The 20,485-nt window shown below is 30.6% G+C and overlaps 1 protein-coding gene across 4 annotated transcripts in view; it reads left to right on the top strand.

Annotated features, from left to right (window-relative positions):
* The window catches only part of LOC129910538 (rho guanine nucleotide exchange factor 10-like protein), a 303,729-nt gene that overhangs the window by 118,937 nt on the left and 164,307 nt on the right, over positions 1–20,485 (top strand). Inside the window, exon 1 of one of the 4 annotated variants that reach the window (XM_055987963.1) lies at positions 13,339–13,589. The exons of the other annotated variants lie outside the window; for them this stretch is intronic. Within the exon in view, the coding sequence (XP_055843938.1) occupies positions 13,499–13,589 (91 nt within the window). The 5' untranslated portion in view covers positions 13,339–13,498. Of the gene's footprint in view, positions 1–13,338; positions 13,590–20,485 lie in introns of those variants that run through there. 4 annotated transcript variants of the gene reach the window in all.

The following is a 20,485-nucleotide window of genomic DNA, read 5'->3' as shown; positions in this document are numbered from 1 at the left end:
AACAGATTTTCTTTAAAAAAAATGTTTAAATTAAAATTGGTATGCCATTTTGTAGAAATCACTAATACACATCTAAAAACAAAATTTCAAAAAAAATACAATGTCCCGTTTTCGAAAATTGTATTTTTCAAAAAAAATTTCAAAATTTTTTAAAAATCCAAAAATTATTTTTTTTGAAATTTTATTTTTGGCCTATATTTGAGGTATATAAGTGCTTCTTCAAAAAAAGTTTCGTTGAAATCGAATAAGCCGTTTCGGAGAATATCGGATTTAAAAAAACCGTTCTATGGCAGGTACCGTTAATAATGATTTTCCAAAAAAAATTTTTTCATTAGAAGATAGACCTGTTTTCAAACTTACATTTGAATTTTTTAAACAAAATCGTTATAGCCGTTTTTGAGCAATTACAGCTTTACTGAAATTGGTGTATGACAAGTACCGTTATTTTTGGCCCAAAAAAATTAATTCCAAAAACCCCTCTGGAAGGTCTCCAAAAAATGCTACATACCAAATTTGAAGTCAATCGGTCCATCCGTTTAGGCTGTAGATCCTTATACAGACAGACAGACAGACGGACTTCCGGGACCAACTTTTTTGGCATTCTCTATAATCGTAATATCATGGAAAAGTGTAATCTGAACTTTTTTTAGATGTGAATTAGTGATTTCTACAAAATGGCATACCAATTTTAATTTAAATATTTTTTTTTTTTAAGAAAATCGGTTTTCGGCCGATGATTCCTAAACACCCTGTAAAACAATTTTCTTGAAATTCATTGGTGTAACAGCCCTGGAAATTTCCTTCAAATTAAAGAAAAAACTGTACCGCTACCTCAATCCGTTCAAAAGTTATGATTTTTGCAACGAGATAAGTCATTTTGGACAACAGTGCGACGTTGAACTGAAAATTTTGTTCATAACTGAAAATCAAAAGATTCTAAGATATCTAGTTGCTGAGTTATTTGCATTTCAATATTTTTTTTCCAATGTCTCGAAACAAGTTTAAAAAAGTTTTAAAAAAGTTTCCTCCAAATTCATCGAGTGAGACCTCAAAAAAAGGTCTTTTTAGGATCTATTCATAACTGAAAAACCAAAAGATTCTTGGAGACTCTTGTTAAAATACATATAATACAAATTTATTTTTTTTTTACCGACTTCCAAAAAGGAGGAGGTACTCAATTAGTCTGTATTTTTTTTTTACTTGCGATATAGGTACTATATATCAAGTTATGCATTCGTACAAAAAAAAAAAGTTGAGATAACATTTTTCCATGGTGACTCTCCAGAAGTGATTTTTGAAATTAATTTTTTTTGGACCAAAAATAACGGTACTTGTCATATACCGATTTTAGTAAAATTGAAATATCTCAAAAACGGCTCCAACGATTTTGTTTAAAAAATTCAAATGTAAGTTTTAAGCTAAGTTCTATCTTTAAATGAAATTTTTTTTTTTTTAAATCATTATTAACGGTACCTGCCATAGAACCGTTTTTTTCAAATCCGATTATCTCCGAAACCGCTTATTCGATTTCAACGCAACTTTTTGTGAAAAAGCATTTATATAATTTAAATATAAATCAAAAATAAAATTTTCAAAAATATAATTTTTGGATTTTTAAGAAAATTTTAAATTTTTTTTTTTGAAAAATCAATTTTCAAAAACGTGACATTGCATTTTTTGCAATTTTGTTTTTAGATGCTGTTTACAAAATGGCATACCAACTTTATTTTAAAACTTTTTTTCCAAAAAATTATTTATAAAAAATTAGTTTTTTTAAAAAACGGCTCAAACGATTTTGAAAATTTTTTTTCTAAAAATGCATATTAATATATCAATCAAAACTGCATACTTGTTTTGGAGGGTAATTAGATTTCAGATTTTATTTTATTTTTTTAAAAAACGAATTTTATTTTTTTTTCCAAATTTCTATATAAAAAGTCTTAAAAATTTAAGCAACTTTAACTCTAAGAGCAAGTTCGTGCGACCCAGTCGTGCATTTTTTTTTTTTTGCGTTTGTTACTTCATAAATTTGAACTGAGTGAACCAATTTTAATAATTCTTTTTGTATTGGAAAGCTGGTGCATTCAGTGTGGTCCCGTTTCAATTTCGTCCAATTCTGACTATACTATGAGAAAAACCATAAAACCCATTTTTGATCCATGGAAGTCGGTTTTGTTTTTTGATAAAAATGATTATTCAGGTTTTCGAAAAAAAAAATCCGTTAATTTAATGAAAAATTCAGTTAATTTTTAATTGAAATTGTTTTCGTACACAATTTTGAATTCTACAATAAAAAGCATCAACATGTATTTGCTTAGAACTTATATTTTAAAAATTATGATTGATTAATTTTACATAATTTTACAGCTAAAACAGCACAGTTATAAAAATAAATTACACTCCTAGATAAAATTATTCCCTATAAGAAATTCCGTACAATTATTTTTCGTTACAAGCAATCAGTTTTAAGTCATGTTCTAAATTTATCTTTCCAACAAAAAAAAAACTTCTACAGATATATTTCAAAACCTGACAGATACAACAATTTTTAATCACTATTATTGAAAGTGCATTTTTGTGACTTTACATTGCATATAGATATACAATACAATAAATAATTCCTCCAATTACGAATAAAAAAAAGAAACCTCATCCTTCAGCACCTGGTTTAAAAATTGTCCTCATATGATACGAATAAGCAATAAGCTTTTAAATACGAACAAAAAAAAATGTTCTATAACAGATTTATTTAATATAAAAAAAAAATATGTCACATAGTCAACTCTATGCAAAAAAAGGATATGAATAAAAAATGTCATTGTGCGCATCGAGGATGAAAAAAAGAATAAAAATTTAAACCTACATATATGTTACATAATATAAATCTAGAATCCCTGGTATAATCTGCAGTGTAACATGGGGGCAAAAAAAAAAAGACAGAAGCACATGCATTCACATTCAAAGTGTTATTATTTTTGTGTAACATAGCTACTATTTCCATAAATGTATTTGGCATAAAGACATGATTCATGTCATGTTGCTGGTTGAAAACCAAGTCCACCAATATGGTTTTGTAAAATTGCATATTATGGAGAGTTTTACTGGTGTTGTATCACGCCTTACTTCTTTGCTTTTGTTCTCATTTTCAATGTTGAATATTTTATTAGTCCATATACATTTTAATATTTTTTTTTCTCAACTTTTCATGGCTAGTTTAATATCTTTTTTCCAACTGAATATCCATAGTTACATAAATTCACTAAACCAATAGAAGACCTTTAAATAATATCGAGTTAAATAATTTTATTTAATTTGCCAGAAAAATTTCTAGTTATTTTTTTTTGTCTTTGAAGTCCACTTTTTCCTATTTTTTATATTTAAGTTACATTTACCTGATGCATATCCAAACCATCTATTGGATGCTCTATAAATAAAATTTCCATCGATTTCCTTTTTTTATGTAGAAACCATTACTCTACACATATAGTAGATATCTGTGTCAACTGGACGTGATTCAATTAAGCATACTTTATTATTTATAGGATTCATGGGTTATACTATTATTTCCGCTATACTAAACTAACATTTAAAAGCTTGAAATATTTTATTGCAGATATCTCAATTTGAGTTTCAGCACAAATAACTTTTATGTGTTTAGCAATTATTTTTAGAATTTGAAAGCAATAGAATATTAAAAAATAGTACGCATACGCCATAGTGAACGCTTGTTTTAAACTTTAAAATTTAATTAATATTCAATTTACCGATAACAAAAATGAATGAACCAGTTGATCCATGTCAACCTTTCATTGATTTTTCAAATAATTACTGTGCTAAGAAGTTAATAGGCGGAGTCTTATCTCTACTTTTTGAAGTTATACTTCTTATGGGAGGGTGAGTATGAAAATTTACTTTTTGACAAGAATGTCAAAGGGATTATGACGCGATCACCCTGGGTAGCAGGGCTGTCGTTTCACCTTTAGAGTAGGCAGTACTTTAGTATTTAAAAATGCAGTACGCCGCAGTACGGCAAACATAAAACACACAACACGTTGCAAGTTACATGTTTCATGTGGCAAGTTGCATGTGGCAAAGTGTATGTGGCAAGTTGCATGTGGCAAGTTGCATATGGCAAGTTGAATGTGGCAAGTTGTATGTGGCAAGTTGCGTGTGGCAAGTTGCATGTGGGAAGTTGCATGTGACAAGTTGCATGTGGGAAGTTGCATGTGACAAGTTGCATGTGGTAATTTCCATGTGGCAAGTTGCCAGGGTTGCAAAAAGCTCACATTTCAGCTCAGCTCACAGCTCAGCTCAAATTTGAGCTAGCTCACTTTTGAGCTAGGTTTGAGATGAGCTGAAAGTGAGCTGAGCTGGAAGTGAGCGCCCCCAACTTCCAACGCCTATGTCTCGGAATTTTGAAGAAAATAAAAAGAAATGTTTTGATGCCAAAAGGTTGCGGGGACTCTAACCTACATTTGGGTACAACTCTCATCCCTGTAGGTCCACGCGTTCTCAAACCGGGAGAACTTAAAATTAAAAAAAATATGGGCACGATTCTGATAAAATAGGCATGGTGTGCCGGTTTAACATGGAAGGCGATTTTTTAAAAATCTGACAATGTGCAAAGCGTAGGCCCATGACACAAGCTATCATTTGGCATCACTCCCAAAAATTGCTCTCAAGCGGTTTAGCTTCCAGGAGCGTTCAAAGATTTGGGGGATTTTTCGAAGAAAAATTGTACCCTAACTTTCAAATGCGATTTTCTCGGAATTTTGAAAAAAATCGAAAAACCGGATTATACCACTATCGGGTACCTGAGAATATAAGCTTTCATATGGCACCACTCCCCTGTCCCTAGATCAAAGCGTTCGAACGCCTATATCGCGGAATTTTGAAGAAAATGAAAAAAAATTTTTGATGCCAAAAAGTAGCGGGGACTCTAACCTACATTTGGGTACAACTCCCATCCCTGTAGGTCCACGCGTTCTCAAACCGGGAGAACTTAAAATTAAAAAAAAATATGGGCACGATTCTGATAAAATAGGCATGGTGTGGCGGTTTAACTTGGAAGGCGATTTTTTCAAAATCTGATAATCTGCAAAGCGTGCCCATGACACAAGCTATCATTGGCATCACTCCAAAAAATTGCTCTCAAGCGGTTTAGCTTCCAGGAGCGTTCAAAGATTCGGGGATTTTTCGAAAAAAAATTTTACCCTTACTTTCAAACGCGATTTTCTCGGAATTTTGAAAAAATCGAAAAACCGGATTATACCACTATCGGGTAGCTGAGAATATAAGCTTTCATATGGCACCACTCCCCTGTCTCTAGATCAAAGCGTTCAGCTCCCAGAATTTTTTTCGCGCCCCCAACTTCCAACGCCTATAGAAATAGAAATAGAAAGAAAGGTAGGCCTAAAAACTCCTGGTACAAGCAAATGCAAAACCACCAGCATTCAGTTGGCCTTAGAAATGGAACAATACAAAACCGGGAGGCTTGCCGCCGATTTCTGAGGTCAACCCGGCGAACCCCACAGGCGGATCACTAGTGTGAAGCAGTTACGTGGGATAGTTATGATCCCCTCGACATCGAGATCATAACAGCGCCGAGAAAAAGGAAGAAGAAGAAGAACTTCCAACGCCTATATCGCGGAATTTTGAAGAAAATGAAAATAAAATTTTTGATGCCAAAAGGTAGCGGGGACTCTAACCTACATTTGGGTACAACTCACATCTATGTAGGTCCACGCGTTCTCAAACCGGGAGAACTTAAAAGTAAAAAAAAATAGGCACGATTCTGAAAAAAAAGGCATGATGTGGTGGTTTAACATAGAAGGCGATTTTTTAAAAACCTGATAATGTGCCAAGCGTAGGCCCATGACACAAGCTATCATTTGGCATTCCTCCCAAAAATTGCTCTCAAGCGGTTTAGCTTCCAGGAGCGTTCAAAGATTCGGGGATTTTTCGAAAAAAAAAATTCACCCCAACTTTCAAACGCAATTTTCTCGGAATTTTGAAAAAAAGTGGAAAAACCGGATTTAACCGGAATTTTTTTTTATGATAAAAAAAGAAATATTTTACTAAAAAAATAACAATATATTTACTGTTAAAAAAAACCAAGAGAAAAGATCACGAAAAATTATCTGTTTTATTTATAAAAATATTCATGTGTTAAAATAATTCCATTAATAACTAGAACCAAACATCTTAAGCTATGGTGTTTTATAAAAGCTTAAAATATCTTCATATTTCATTATACTTTCCAAATAAAAATCAATGTATCCTCTCACCCATCACAGCTCAGCTCAGCTCACTTTACCTTAGCTCACCCAACAGCTCAGCTCACCGACAGTTCAGCTCACCCAACAGCTCAGCTCAACCATCAGCTCAGCTCACTTTCAGCTCAGCTCAAATGAGCTGAGCTATGGTACATAGCTCAAAAGTGAGCTAGCTCAAAGTTTGAGCTGAGCTCAGCTTACTTTTGAGCTTTGTAGCAACCCTGCAAGTTCCATATTGCTACTACTAGTGCTGAAGCACACACAATTCTCATAAAATTACCATATCACACATTTTATGCGCAATTCGTTTACTTTCGTTAAGCATATACCTTACGTTCTGAACCGCACAACATGAGTAAATTTCACAGAATAAATTGAAAACTACATGGACGCAAGGAGGATGAAAGAATTAATTTATTGTTCACTTGATAAAAATGTAAAAAAACTAAGTGTGGATTAATTACTTGATAAAATAAATTAAAAATATCAAATGAAATTCATTTACATACATATACTGAATGAGAAGTATAACTTCAGTCGCGTGTACATGTGTACACACACTCTTTTTTTTAAGAAGTAAGTATATTTGCAGTGCTAAATTTTTAGTAGATTTTCTGTGGTCGACAATTTTCCACCCGGTTTTTTTTTTCAAACAAAAGATGTTTAATCGGCTTTTAAGGAAGAGCTTATTAGGTGAACGAGATAGTCAACTGCTTGACTTATCTAAGAAAAACATTGGAAAAAATGAGACCACCTAGCTAACTTTATAGTATTTATAAGAGTGAAATTTATTAGATATCGCTGTGGCAAATTCTTCTCCTATTAGATCTCTATGTCTTGATCAGGTATTAGGATGTGAAATTTTTGTCGGACGCACATTGTCCGACGCATTTTTTTCGATTACAAATTATTCAGCAACCAGTCCTCCCAGAAACTTTTGGTTTTCAGCTATGAATAGAGCTTAAAGAGACCTCTCTTTTGATGTCTCATTCAATGGCTTTGGAGGAAAACTTTTAAAATATTATTTTTTTAGCAAGGGGTTAACCTTGATTTTTTCTTGAAAATCCTAAAAATAATAATATATTATTTTTTCTGCCTAAATGCATGTAAATGGTTACTGTGAACTCGTATCTGTAAACCAAACGTTGTTTGGAGACTTTGAACCGAAATTTTTTTTTTTTTCTATTGCAAATAATTCAGCAACCAGACCTCCTAGAAACTTTTGGTTTTTATCTATGAATAGAGCTAAAAACGACCTCTCTTTTGATGTCTCATTCAATGGATTTGGAGGAAAATTTTGAAAATGTAATTTTTTTTGGCAAAGGGTTAACCTTGATTTTTTCTTGAAAATCCGAAAAAAATAATATTTCACCTTTTCTGCCTGAATGCATGTAAATGGTTACTATGAACTCATATCTGCAAGCCAAACCTTTTTTCGAGACTTTGATCCGAAAATATTTCCTTCCGAATGTAAGAAAAAAAAATTTTTTGAATGTAAGAAAAAAAAAATTATTTTTTTTATTTCGATTGCAAATTATTCAGCAACCAGACCTCCTAGAAACTTTTGGTTTTCAGCTATGAATAGAACTAAAAACGACCTCTCTTTTGATGTCTCATTTAATGGATTTGGAGGAAAATTTTGAAAATGTAATTTTTTTGGCAAGGGGTTAACCTTGATTCTTTCTTGAAAATCCGAAAAAAAATAAAATATAATTTTTTCTGCCTAAATGCATGTAAATGGTTACTGTGAACTCTTATCTGTAAACCAAACCTTGTTTCGAGACTTTGATCCAAAAATATTTGCTTCCGAATGTAAGAAAAAAAAAATATTTTGTTTTTTTATTTCGATTGCAAATTTTTCAGCAACCAGACCTCCCAGAAACTTTTAGTTTTTAAGCTATGAATAAAACTTAAAGAGACCTCTCTTTTGATGTCTTATTCAATGGATTATTTAAAGGAAAATTTTGAAAATGTAATTTTTTTGTGATTTTTTCTTGAAAATCCGAAAAATATAAAATTTAATTTTTTCTACCTTAATGCATTGAAATTAGAGATGCCGTGAATATTCGGCTTTTATTCGGTATTCGGCCTATTTTTTTGATATTCGGTATTCACAATTCCATCTTCTGAAAATATGCTCTCACTCGCAATTATATCAAAAATACTTTTAATATTTTTGCTCACATGCAATGAAACAGAATAAGACAGGAGGTTATAAAATGAAAAAAAAAAAAAACAAAGAAACACGTAGGAGTAAAATAAATACACGCATTGTTGGCCGAATATTCGGCTGCCGAATATTCGGTATTCGGCCAAGTCACTATTCGCGACATCTCTACCATATTTTACTATGAAATTTTGCAAGCATTTCATTTTCCTAAGAATAATTTGGTTCCGCACTAGAAAAAATCCAGTTGGTGAACGGATATTATTTATATTTAAATTCTGATAAACCGTTATTTCAAATGATTCAGCCATCTATGTGTCAACCTCTACAACCAATTCCTCTTTCGAGCAGATGGTGTTTGGCTTTGCTATTTGTTGCTACTTATTCGCGCAGTCAAGGCGCAAACCACAATGTAAATTAATGTCTTGGATAACAGTAAATCTCAAACTGTTGGTTTAGTTCGCATTTTGACAGTTGAAGCTAACTGGCGCTGCGGTACGGAATTTTGAAATCATGTTCCAATTAAAAAAAAAATAATTCATACACACTGATTTACGGTATATCAGTTGAATGTTTAAATTTTATTTCACAAAAGTATTCTCGCAGTGCAATACTTTGTGTGGGTACGATAATATTACGATTTGATGTTATTAAAAGAAATATTGCCGAAAATTCATAATCAAGTTCTGCTTCCTTTCAATGAATGGTATTTTTGTTGGTCTCAAGAAATAAAATGGTTTCTTCACTTTAGTTTGAAAAATTGAGTTCGAATGTAGAATTTCTCATTTCATTTACATTTCGGCATAATGTGAAGTACCTAAAATTGGTGCAGTAATTATTTTATAAATATTTATGTACCTGAAACAAAAGAATTTTCTTCAATCCACCAAAAAATAAAAAAAAATACGTCATTAAAATTACTGATTTATTTCTGTGAAAACCACATTTTCTCCACATTGAAACGAAAATTCTACAACATTCCGAAACTTTTGCAAATGTTTAATTTATTTCTTTAAAATCAGGCAGCTTTGTTAGTACACGGAGGACGGAGAAAAAAGACATGCTGAAAACATTCTTTATTGAAAATTGAGAGAAAAGTACCGTTTTAAGTTAAGGTGAACATCCTTTTATTTTTGTTTAATCTTGCACATAAAATTAATGAGAAGTCTTTTAAGCAGACACACTTAAAGTTTTGAAGAAGAAATTTTTTTTTTAAATATAATGAAGTTCACTTTGAATTTAACAAAGAACCGCATCATATTGATTTTAAGTGCCTAAATTTTCTTTGTGTTGAAGTATAATATACCTACATAAGTAAGTAATCGTAAATTGAAGTATAAAGTATAAAATACGGTTTATTCCGCCACATCACTCTTTTTTAGAGCAAAACATATTCACAAAAAATTGGATTTGAACAAAAATTTAAGAAGTGAGTTCTTGTATGTTTCGAATTGTAACTTTTTTAATATTAACTTAAGGGAGTTGAACATGAAATGTTTAAAATTGCAAGCTGAATATTTGTTTAAATCATTTCAATAAGGGTAAAGTGGGTAGTTAGGAAGGGCCTAAAAATTACTAAATATTTTGATTTTTTAAAGAACTTTTCCACTCTATCTTTCCAAGGTTAGGTTAGGTTAGGTTAGGTTAGGTTAGGTTAGGTTAGGTTAGGTTAGGTTAGGTTAGGTTAGGTTAGGTTAGGTTAGGTTAGGTTAGGTAGTAGTGGTTGTCAGGCAAATTACCCGTAACACTTAGACTCTATCTTTCCAAGCAGTTTCGAATATATATTTTCGAACCATTGACATAAATTATAAATTTTTAACGATAATATTTTTTCTTAGAACTTTTATATAAAAAAATCCAACAAATTGTTTTTTTTTTTTTTTTTTTAATTTTCTTAATTTTTTGTTGAGGTTATGTAAATAAAAAATCGAAAAGAAAGTTTTTGATCTTTTAATTACCTACAACTTTTAACTTTAGTATTATTCATAAATCCCCTCAAGAATTAGGTATAATCTGCTGATAATTTTCAAACTTTTGGTGTATGAATCAGTTTTGGTACTCTTCTATTTGTATAGGGAAAAATTTCTAGCCTTTCAAAGATGACGGAATATGGATGTATTATAATTTTGATGATCCGTAAGTGATTGAATCACTGAAAGAGTAAATAACTTACTATTTGAATTTTTTCTGTATGCCATTAACTAATTACTCACCGTCATCATCATCATTATTAGGTACCTGAAATTTTCGGATTTGTTTGTTATGTTTTGTATCCTCTAGCTTTTCAAATGAGAAAAATTTAAAGTTTCTAACTTAGTTTTGTAACTTGGAAAAAAACACCTATCGTTTCCTTGACTCCAATCATAGAAGAAGTTATTAACAGTATTTTTTTCTAAAATTTCCATCGATCTAAATAAGAGAACGTTTTTTGTAGTCAAAATTAAAATGAATGAATCAATTCAAAATAGATAATTCGCAAACTCACAATCTTTATGACGTAACCCAAATTATAAATAAAATAATGATATTTTTAGACAAAATGGCAACGAAAACAAACGAAACTGATAACAATTTTGCTGATAATTATTATACCTACATTTTTGTACAAATATTTGACTCTGAAAAATATCAATAAGTTCCTGAAAAAAAAAAATGATCTCTTATTTGTTGATATACATAATTCTTCGAAAAAAGAAAAAGTTTTGACACTGGAAAAGCTTGCGAATTCTCTCAAGATCAACTTCGTCTTTGATATAATTTTTTCGTATGGAAAAATCCTTAAAATTTCTCACTCACAGTGATCCACAATATTCCCACTAAAAGCTATTTTAAGAACTTCTGACGCTAATGATTTCCATCTCGTCAAACTATGATGCTAATCATCTTGCAAAATCTTCCATTTCAAAAAAAGATTTCAATAATAAAATTTTCTATTAAAAGAGTTTAGGACCTTTTTGATTTCCGGCAAAGAGAAAAATCATAACTTGAAAGGAATATTTATTTATAGTTGGAGCTCTTCAAATAAAAAAATATCCCTAACAGCACTTGTGTGTTGAAAATACCTATACAGGTACCTATACCTACCTCTTCTATAGATATTACAAACACACCTATCTCACTTTGTCCACAAGTGGCATAGGATAGGTACTTCCATGGTCCTATTCATATTCTGAATTGTTTGTATAAATACTTGATCCACTGCATGCAGAGAGAAAAAAAAATAAAAAACAAGAAGTGCCTCTATCTAACCGAAAGTATCTACTACCGCATATCCAACCCCTAGCCCTCTACCTAGTACTTATTCTTCACTCTGATCTCTCGGATGATGATGGAACCTAACCTAAACCAAACGGCAGCAGCAGCTGAGAACGATTTTTTCAAACGATCTTCAAAGGCTATTCCATGCTATTCCATCCAGTATTAGTTGTTAGGTTAGGTATTGTAGAGAGACATAAGCCCGCAGAGTCCCAGTCCCAGATCATGCTGCTTACTGCAGCGGTGTTCTCCAAAACAACCCGAAGTGAGGGGTCGGGATCAGGGCCCTCTGGAAATAACGACAACAACGCGATGACGATATCTGTAGTGTTGTTCGAAGCTGTAACAGCAGCGGCGGCGGCGGCAATGTTGTTTTTTTTCTGAATTTGGATGGCAAACGGTCTACGAGTTTACCTACAACAACACACCGACCGACACCGCTCTTAATAATATACTCAGACTCACAGCGGAGCACATTCAGATTCAGATAGAATAACCAACGAACGACAAAAACGAATGCAAGCACACACCACCAGCTACAGAATATGGGCCTCCTCACGCTTTAGAGACTGCTTCGTCAGTAGAATCAATCTTGTCGAAACGATCAAATGTGCGCTTCGCGTCGGTTATACTCACTTTCGCTGTATATTCAAATGTATCTTTGTATTTTTGTTTATTTTTTTTTTTTATTATTCTGTATGAATTCAATTTAATATTGAATTTTTGAGATTTTTATTTGAAAATTGAAAACAAAACAAAAAAAAAAACATCTAATCACCAATTTTTCAATTTAAAAACTCAAGTTGTTGCCTTTCAACTTCCGACTCCTGTTTTTTCGATTTTTCTATGTTTTTTTTTTTTTTTTTGTGCGGTCTTTGACGCTTTTTTTCTGTTTGTATGGCAAAACGGTGTGGCGGCCATGGATTATTTTTAAAATTAACGACAACGATGGTTCATGAATCATGACCCTCGGGACTCTTCCTCTCATCCAAAGTATAGGATTGGGGCGGCACTGATTTGCACAAACTGCGAATTGAAAAAAATTAAAAAAAAAAAAAAATATCTCAAAAGAGAACTTTGTTTGTTGTTTTATTTTTTGCTTTTTTAACGGTTGCGTCGTTCTCTCGTTGTCGTTGTCGTGTTCCATGGTTAATTAGTTCGGTAATTTCTAAAAATACTTAAACAGCGAGACAAGTGCCAACAACACATGCAGAGCAAGTGAGACAGGTTCATTTATATTAGCGATATGGTTGCTTGTCATTTTTTTTTTACAAAATTATGCAAGAAGGACGATACGCAAACGCAAATGCTAATGAAAATTGCATATAATTATAATCTTTTTTATCTTTGAGGTTAGGTTTCGATCTTCATCAGCGATCCTGGCATTTTTATTTGTTTTGTTTTGCATAAATTCCGTTCCGTTCCGTTGTGTTTATGTTTATTTTTAATACAAATTTGAGTTGTTGTTTTGTTTTTACTTCTACGACAAGAGAAAAAGAAACAAACAAACATGCATTTTGAAGAAGTTTCATTCAAAGTATCTTAATCTATACAACAGATTTTTTTATGAAACTTTGCAAATTATAAATTACTTTTCAGATTTAGTTTTTTTATTTAAAACTATAGAAACCTTTTTTTGAAAATCAAAAATAATTATTTAATCAGTATACGAAGTGTCAATACGAAATCGAAGAAAATTTAATTCGAATAAAAATATTTGTGTGTAAAAAAATTTGTTTTTATAAAAACTTACTAACGGTGCATTTAAGGATTATTATGATAGTTCAGAGAATGTTAAAAAATGGCTTACAAAATGATAAAATCGGCATTAGAAGGATCACATCAACATCAATACAATAATGGAGTAATTTTAATTAAATGCACTTATTTAGGTAAGTTTATTATACACAATTTTGATATTGATTTTATTCTGAATTTCTGACGACAAAGTTTGACCGTGAATATGGCCGAACTATGAATTGTCAATTATTTGCATTCATTTCTAAGAAAACTTCCCTCAAAATTTATAATTTTGGGATAGTACGTTTAGGTCACGGTTTGAGCAACTGAATATGCGCGCATAGATTTTTTATTCGATAATCGTCAAATATTCTCTGCCCAAAAGGGTACCTAAAATGCATTGTGTAATGTAGCTGATTGTATTTCTAGTATGCAGCAAATACAATTTAGAGCTTTTGTATTGCAGCGATCTTACTTATCGTCTTTGGAATGCAAACAGCAAGCCTATTATGCTGTTATACATTCAGCCTTATTGAGATTTGCTACTATCAAAATTATTGATAGTTGATCAAAATAAAATTTCGATATTTTATTGCTTAATTCACAAAAGTTTTGAAAAAAGGAAATGTTTCTTTGTTAAATGAAATGTAATTGAACAATTCCATCAAAAAGTTGACAAGTTTTGAAAACACCAAATTTCAGAATTTATCGACTGTAAATTGGTAGTTGACAATTGCAACACAGGTGGCTATCAACCCAACCGGATCAAACCAACATATCACAGCTCGTAACATCATAGGACAACTCATCATGCATAGCCTATCATAAGAAAAGTCATCACGAAGTTCGATTGAAACAAATTCATTTTGTTCTTGTTTTAAGAAATGACACTTTATTTTAAATCTTTCCTCTTGATGAAATGCTTCCTGTGATGAATCATTGTTCTTTGATGGACTAATGATTGCTTGTCATATGATTAGATGAAAATGATTAGTTGAGTTGGAATTGTGATTTTTTTGACTAGTTTTCGAGGTGCTAGAAGATTTTTGTTCAAAAATTTAACGTACAGTTCGAAATATCTCCAAAATTCGAACGAGCAATTCTAGGAAATGAATCAAACACAGATTTGAGATTCGAGAACTCTGAAATAACACCTACTTTTCATACAATTGAAGTCCGATGAAAATAGCCCAAACATATTTTAAACCTAAACAAAACTCACATGGGGCTAGGTATTGGTAAAAACCTTTGTTACATCGTTATGAATGAATTGAAAGTCTCCAAGAATTAGATAAGAACAAAAAAAAAGTTATTTAAGGTTAAAAGTCGAAAATGGGTTGGGGTCGAAATTCTGTATGTTGCAAAATTCTGTATTCAAAATACTGTATGCCAAAATACTGTATGTCAAAATTCTGTATGTGCAAAATGCTGTAGGAACAAAATTCTGAAAGTCAAAATTCTGTATAGCAAAATTCTGGTTGGTCAAAATACTGTATTTCAAAATTCTGTACATCAAAATTCTGTAAATCAAAATTCTGTAAAAATGCTGTAAAAAAATATCGCTTTGATAATGTAAAAGTGCGCGCGCACTTTTTTACATTATCAAAACGATATTTTTTTACAGCATTTTTACAGAATTTTGATATACAGTATTTTGCCGTACAGAATTTTACAAAACAGAATTTTGCATGTCAGTATTTTGTTGATACAGTATTTTGACGTACAGAATTTTGTATTTACAGTATAATGACGTACAGAATTATGGTATTACAGTATTTTGACCCCACAGAATTTTGTCGTACAGAATTTTGACAAGCAGAATTATGACCCGCTCCCGTCGAAAATACCAGTCTTTCGTATATAATTTTTTAGCAATGGAAGCTCTCAAAAAGTTGTTAAAGAGAGGTTTGTGACGGTGCCACTTGGTCGCAAGTGCTTTTTCTTATGGTTAAAATTGCTAAGAATGTTTAAGCTTTTATAATAATAAAATAATAGTTTGATTTTATCATTAATTTTAAAAGAAATTTAAAAAAGTATTAAAAGCTGTTTTTTTATAAATTACGAAAACCTTTTGTAATTATCTTTATTTAAAAATAAAGTATACCATTTGATTTCTTGTATAACAAAGAATTTTTGGATTTTTTTAAACTATAGGACTCGTTTTTTTATAATTTGTTTATAAAAAATTTCAAACATTTCTAAGGAAATAATTAATCCTCATATTAAAACAAAGTTACAAGAAAATTCTGTAAAAATGGTGAGAGCTATCGGAAAGTAGAAATGTATTTCTCTTAAATGACAAATTTTCTTTTTTGTTTAAACTTAAACGTTAGTAAAGATAAAGTTTGCTCAAGAGTCAAAAATTAACTTTAAAAAAAAAAGTTATTTTTTTCAAAATAATTTTAATCAATTTTAAAATAATGCCTTGCAAAGAAATATGGAAAGAGGAAATAACAGGTTTTTGAAAGGTAGGTACTGAAAAACGCATTACTAAAAATTTGTAGACCATTTGTTCTTCTTTACAAAATTACAATCATATTTTCTTTCTCAGGTCTATCAATTAAAAAAATTTGTGTAAACAATTTGGCAAAGTAAAAAATACATTCTTTGTATACTACTTGTACCTACTGATTTTAAACTTAAAAACTGAGGTTCTTGTAAAATAAATTTGGTTGGCTCTGTCGACATTATTCCTTAAAAAATGTTTTCGGGAGTCCTTCATACTAGCTTTTAGAAGATATTTCGTTTCTTAAAATTTAGCATAGGGTCGATAATTTTCGAAACCAAAAAAAATCATAGTTGGATGAAACCCATTGGAAAAGGAAGTGAATATGATGAAAATTAAAGGAAAAATAAATTACGGGCGAGCCGAGTTCGGGAAGTGGTAGGGTTGAGTTTTTAATGGTAAAAAATGGTATATCTCGATTTCCGGCAAAACTATAAGTCCTATGGAAAAAAGTTGTATGGCAAGGTTGTAGGTAATAAAAAGATCTACAACTTATGTATTAACAATTTTTTCACATAACCTCAAAATTTATGTGAAAAATTCAAAAAACCGAGTTTTTGGTTTTTTATTTTTATCTTTTTCATAAAAATGCTTTTTTCTACGAAATTTGGTGAAAACCTATTTTATACCGAATACGCAGTAATTTATTGCCTTGTTTGATTTAAAATATTTATTTTTTAAACTTTTTTTACTTAATACCAAAAAAACATCCTAATTTTCAATCGAAAATTCACGTGTGAAAATATAAATTTTTGTTCGTTAAAATCTCTACTTTCTAATAGTGTAAACAAAAATTTACATTAGTACACCAAAGTGCATGTTCTCGGAAAATGCAAAAAGCATGAATTCGAAAATTTTTTTACTCCCAATATTTCAGGAACCTTAGTTGCTTGTTTTTTACTACAAACTCTAAAAACAATGTTTACACTGACATTCAGAATTTGAAAATGATTTTAATTCGCTTTTGACTAGTCTGATATAATGAATTTAAAGAGATCTTGTATTTATTATTTTTAATAACGATGTAAATTTGATGTTCTTAACTCCCAAACACATGAGTCTTTAATTTGATTTTTTAACAAAGCAAAAAAAACTAACTATTATCATATTATTTTATCATGTACATTAAAACTTCTACTCCTTAAAACCGACCTTAGTCAAGAGTCATATGATTAAGCAAGTTGAAGTAAACTATAAACCTACCCAGCCAGCACGAGAGTCACCATCAGTAGTAGTTAGCAATCTAAAACGATAATAATAATAATTTTTAATCAAAGTTGAGGATGTTTTATTATTTTCCGCATTATTTACCACTTTAAGAACATCACAGTACGAGTATGGCTGCGGCTGGCTATCGCACTTCTCGTAATGAGCTCATTGTAAATGCATTAATCATATCAAATAGGCAAACAAGTTGATGATGCTGATTGTCATTGTATACTGTATACTGTGCCTATCAGCCAAATAGCAAACAAGTTGGCATTACTTAATGCAATTTGCTGAGGGCAATACTCGCAAAAGTATGCGAATCAAAAGATATATACTCTGCGCGTATATGATAAACAAAGAATAGCAAAAGAGTCTTCTGCAAACCCATTTGAAGCAAATCAAATAGATTTCGGGAGGTAAATATTTTTCTTAAGATATAAATTATATTGTGAGCCTCGCATGAAGTGTGATAAATGAATGTTTGTTGTTTTTAGAAAAAAGAGAGCTGCTGCTTCTTTGGCTTTTGCCGTTAGGTATAAGTTGTTGTATGTATTTTGTGGCTTGTTTGTTTATAAAATAATTTATATTGACACTATCTATTATGTTCTATTGAAGTTGTTTGTATTGTCTTTAGATATACGCAGAAGAGGGTGCATGTCCTTTAGAAATATTTTAAAAGTTAGAAGTTGAAAGTTGTATGATACAGCAAGGGAATAAGTTTGCGAAGTTAGGTGTTCAAAATTTTTTTCGCTCACACTCACGTATCTTCGTTGCCCTGATTGGAATAATTTATATCACTAGACAAATTCCTGGTGGTAAAAGTTTTCTAATGAAACAGCAACAAATGGTGAAAGAAAATTACTTTTTTTGTAATAAAGCAGAAAAACGTCAGAATGATGACTTAAACATTCTTTAGATTATGAACAGTACCTTTGTCAAATCAGGTTTTTAATAGCTCTAATTTTTTGCAGAGTTTCTGTCCTAGGTATTGCATTAAGCGCAACATCGCAAAAAATAAAAAAAAAATGATAAAAACAATTGAATATTAAATACTAGCTTTAGCCAAGACAACGTCTTTTTGAAAAATCAATTTTTTGAAAACCGTTGAATGAATTTGTTATTATGTATTAATTAATACTTTCTTTTTAAAGGCATACCTACCAAATTTTTTTTTTTTTTTTGAAAATATCACTGCGGTCTGCAAAATTTAACTTTTTTTTTGTCCTTGAAATAATTTTTTGATATTTTGAAAGATTAGACTTTCCTGAATCTTAATCTGGTATCAGAAAAATTCTATCAGTTACCATTTTTGTAAAAATGATTTTTGAAAAATGTGGGTAGTTTCTAAAAAATCATTCTTTTAGATTAATTTGAACTTGTATAAAATTAAAACTATTTGTCACAATGACCTCAAATTTAGAGGACTTATTCCATATCATAATATAACCTATCGATTGACACCAAATATGTCCTTTTACATTAATGTTTACTCATATTTTAAAATACTGATTGACAAAAAAACCAGAAATATCGAAATCCTTCACTTTTTAGTAAATCTTACATATATACAAAAACACCTTAATTAAGGAAAATGTAAAATATCAACGCCCATTTTATTTAAAAAGTCAAATATTTAAAGAAAACCATAAAAAATACATTAAACAAAATTTGTACGTGTTTTGTAATTGTATATACTATTTTTCTAGTTAGAAATATCTTATTTGTAATAAACCATTCGATAAACTGCCTTGTAAAGCTTTAGATTTGTTTCTCCTAGAAACAAAAGTATACTTTTTTTTATAGTTTTTGATGTGCTGAGTTAGAAGTCTATTCTATTCTATCACGTCAGGATTTTGAGATATTCGCATCACAAAATCAAGTTTTTTTTTAGAAAATCTCAAAAAAACTACTACATATATCTCAAATATTAGAGCTGACCGAAATTTTTTGAGTTCGGATTCAAAATCAGCAAACTTTAGTCCATTAGAAAAGTATACTTTTGTTCTAGGGAGAAAAATATATTAATTTTTAGAGATCAGTTTCTTTATGGTAAGATATGCCAAACCTACTAAACTTACTTAAATTAAGATACCTCGGAGAAGAAAAGAGATATTGAGAAGATTGAAACTGAATTTGAAAGAAAAAAATAAATTCTTTCATAAACCGTAACAGTTTTAATTGAAAAAGATAACATTTATGGGGCTTTGAGGTTTTCTAACGGTAATATCTAAAAAACGTGACGTGCTAAATCAATTCTGACTTCGGATTCGGAATCAGCATTCAAAAATCATTTAGAAAAGTATAGTTTTATTTAAAGAAGGATTTCCTTGCAGACCAGTGTATTCATAATAAAAAGCTTTTTAAAAAACGGCTCTTACGATTTAAAAAAAAAAAAATTTCTAAAAATTCTTTTATTAAATTAAATGGAATACTTCGTTTCTAGGGCAAGACCATTTAACAAGATGTTTTGCAACTTCAAACCAAATTTTATATTAATTTTTTAAGTTTTGTTATATTTATTATTTTAAAGCAACTTTTAACATAAGAACAAGTACGTGCGAATGATGCAATCAGCTTTGAAGTAGAATTGAGTTCTTCGAATTATTATGAAGCTTTTCCTTTATCTCGTCCATTTTGAGCGGCGCGTTTGGACGTTCGAACGTTCGGTTTGTTGGAAAAATTTGGGTTCACTTCTTTTTCTACCTATCTTCACCTGATTTAGGTGAGAGCTATATTAAGGATTATTTAATGTAACCAGTAAGTATTACCAAAAAAATGTTTTCGATAAAAATAGAGTTACTGATAACCGTTTTACAATCATTAGAAAAAGAAAAATTAGTAGAGTATGTAATTTCAACCTTTTTTTTTAAATTTAAACTAAGTTTCTTCAAAATTTGTATAATATCAAATTTTAACCTATATTAATGCATGTAGGTTTACCTGGAGTACCCTACAATTGCTTTAACCAAACGATAATCTTCTCATGCTTTAATTTTCTCTTAAACGAGCAGCTTGTTTAAAAATAAACAAATTATATTAATGACACCCCATGACACATTCTGTCAGCGAGCTTTCAACATAATCTCATTCATCAGAAGATACCATATTAAGCCTACGATACGAGTATAATCAATTTCTATTAACCGACAGCAGCAGCTGAAAATCTGTTCTCTCACATTCAACTATTATCAACTATCATCGGCAACCAAAACAATATTGAATAGCAACAAAAACAACAACAAACACACACTCACATCAATGCACAAATAAATTCAACTTTGAAAACTATTTCCAAAGCCGTTCCGTTCGTCTGTCTGTCCATTGATAGTCGAT

This window comes from Episyrphus balteatus, chromosome 2 (assembly GCF_945859705.1).
Source record: "Episyrphus balteatus chromosome 2, idEpiBalt1.1, whole genome shotgun sequence".
In the NCBI taxonomy this organism is placed as follows: Eukaryota; Metazoa; Arthropoda; class Insecta; order Diptera; family Syrphidae; genus Episyrphus; species Episyrphus balteatus.
Note: the sequence above shows the minus strand (reverse complement) of the source record. Positions and strands in the feature narration are given on the sequence as shown.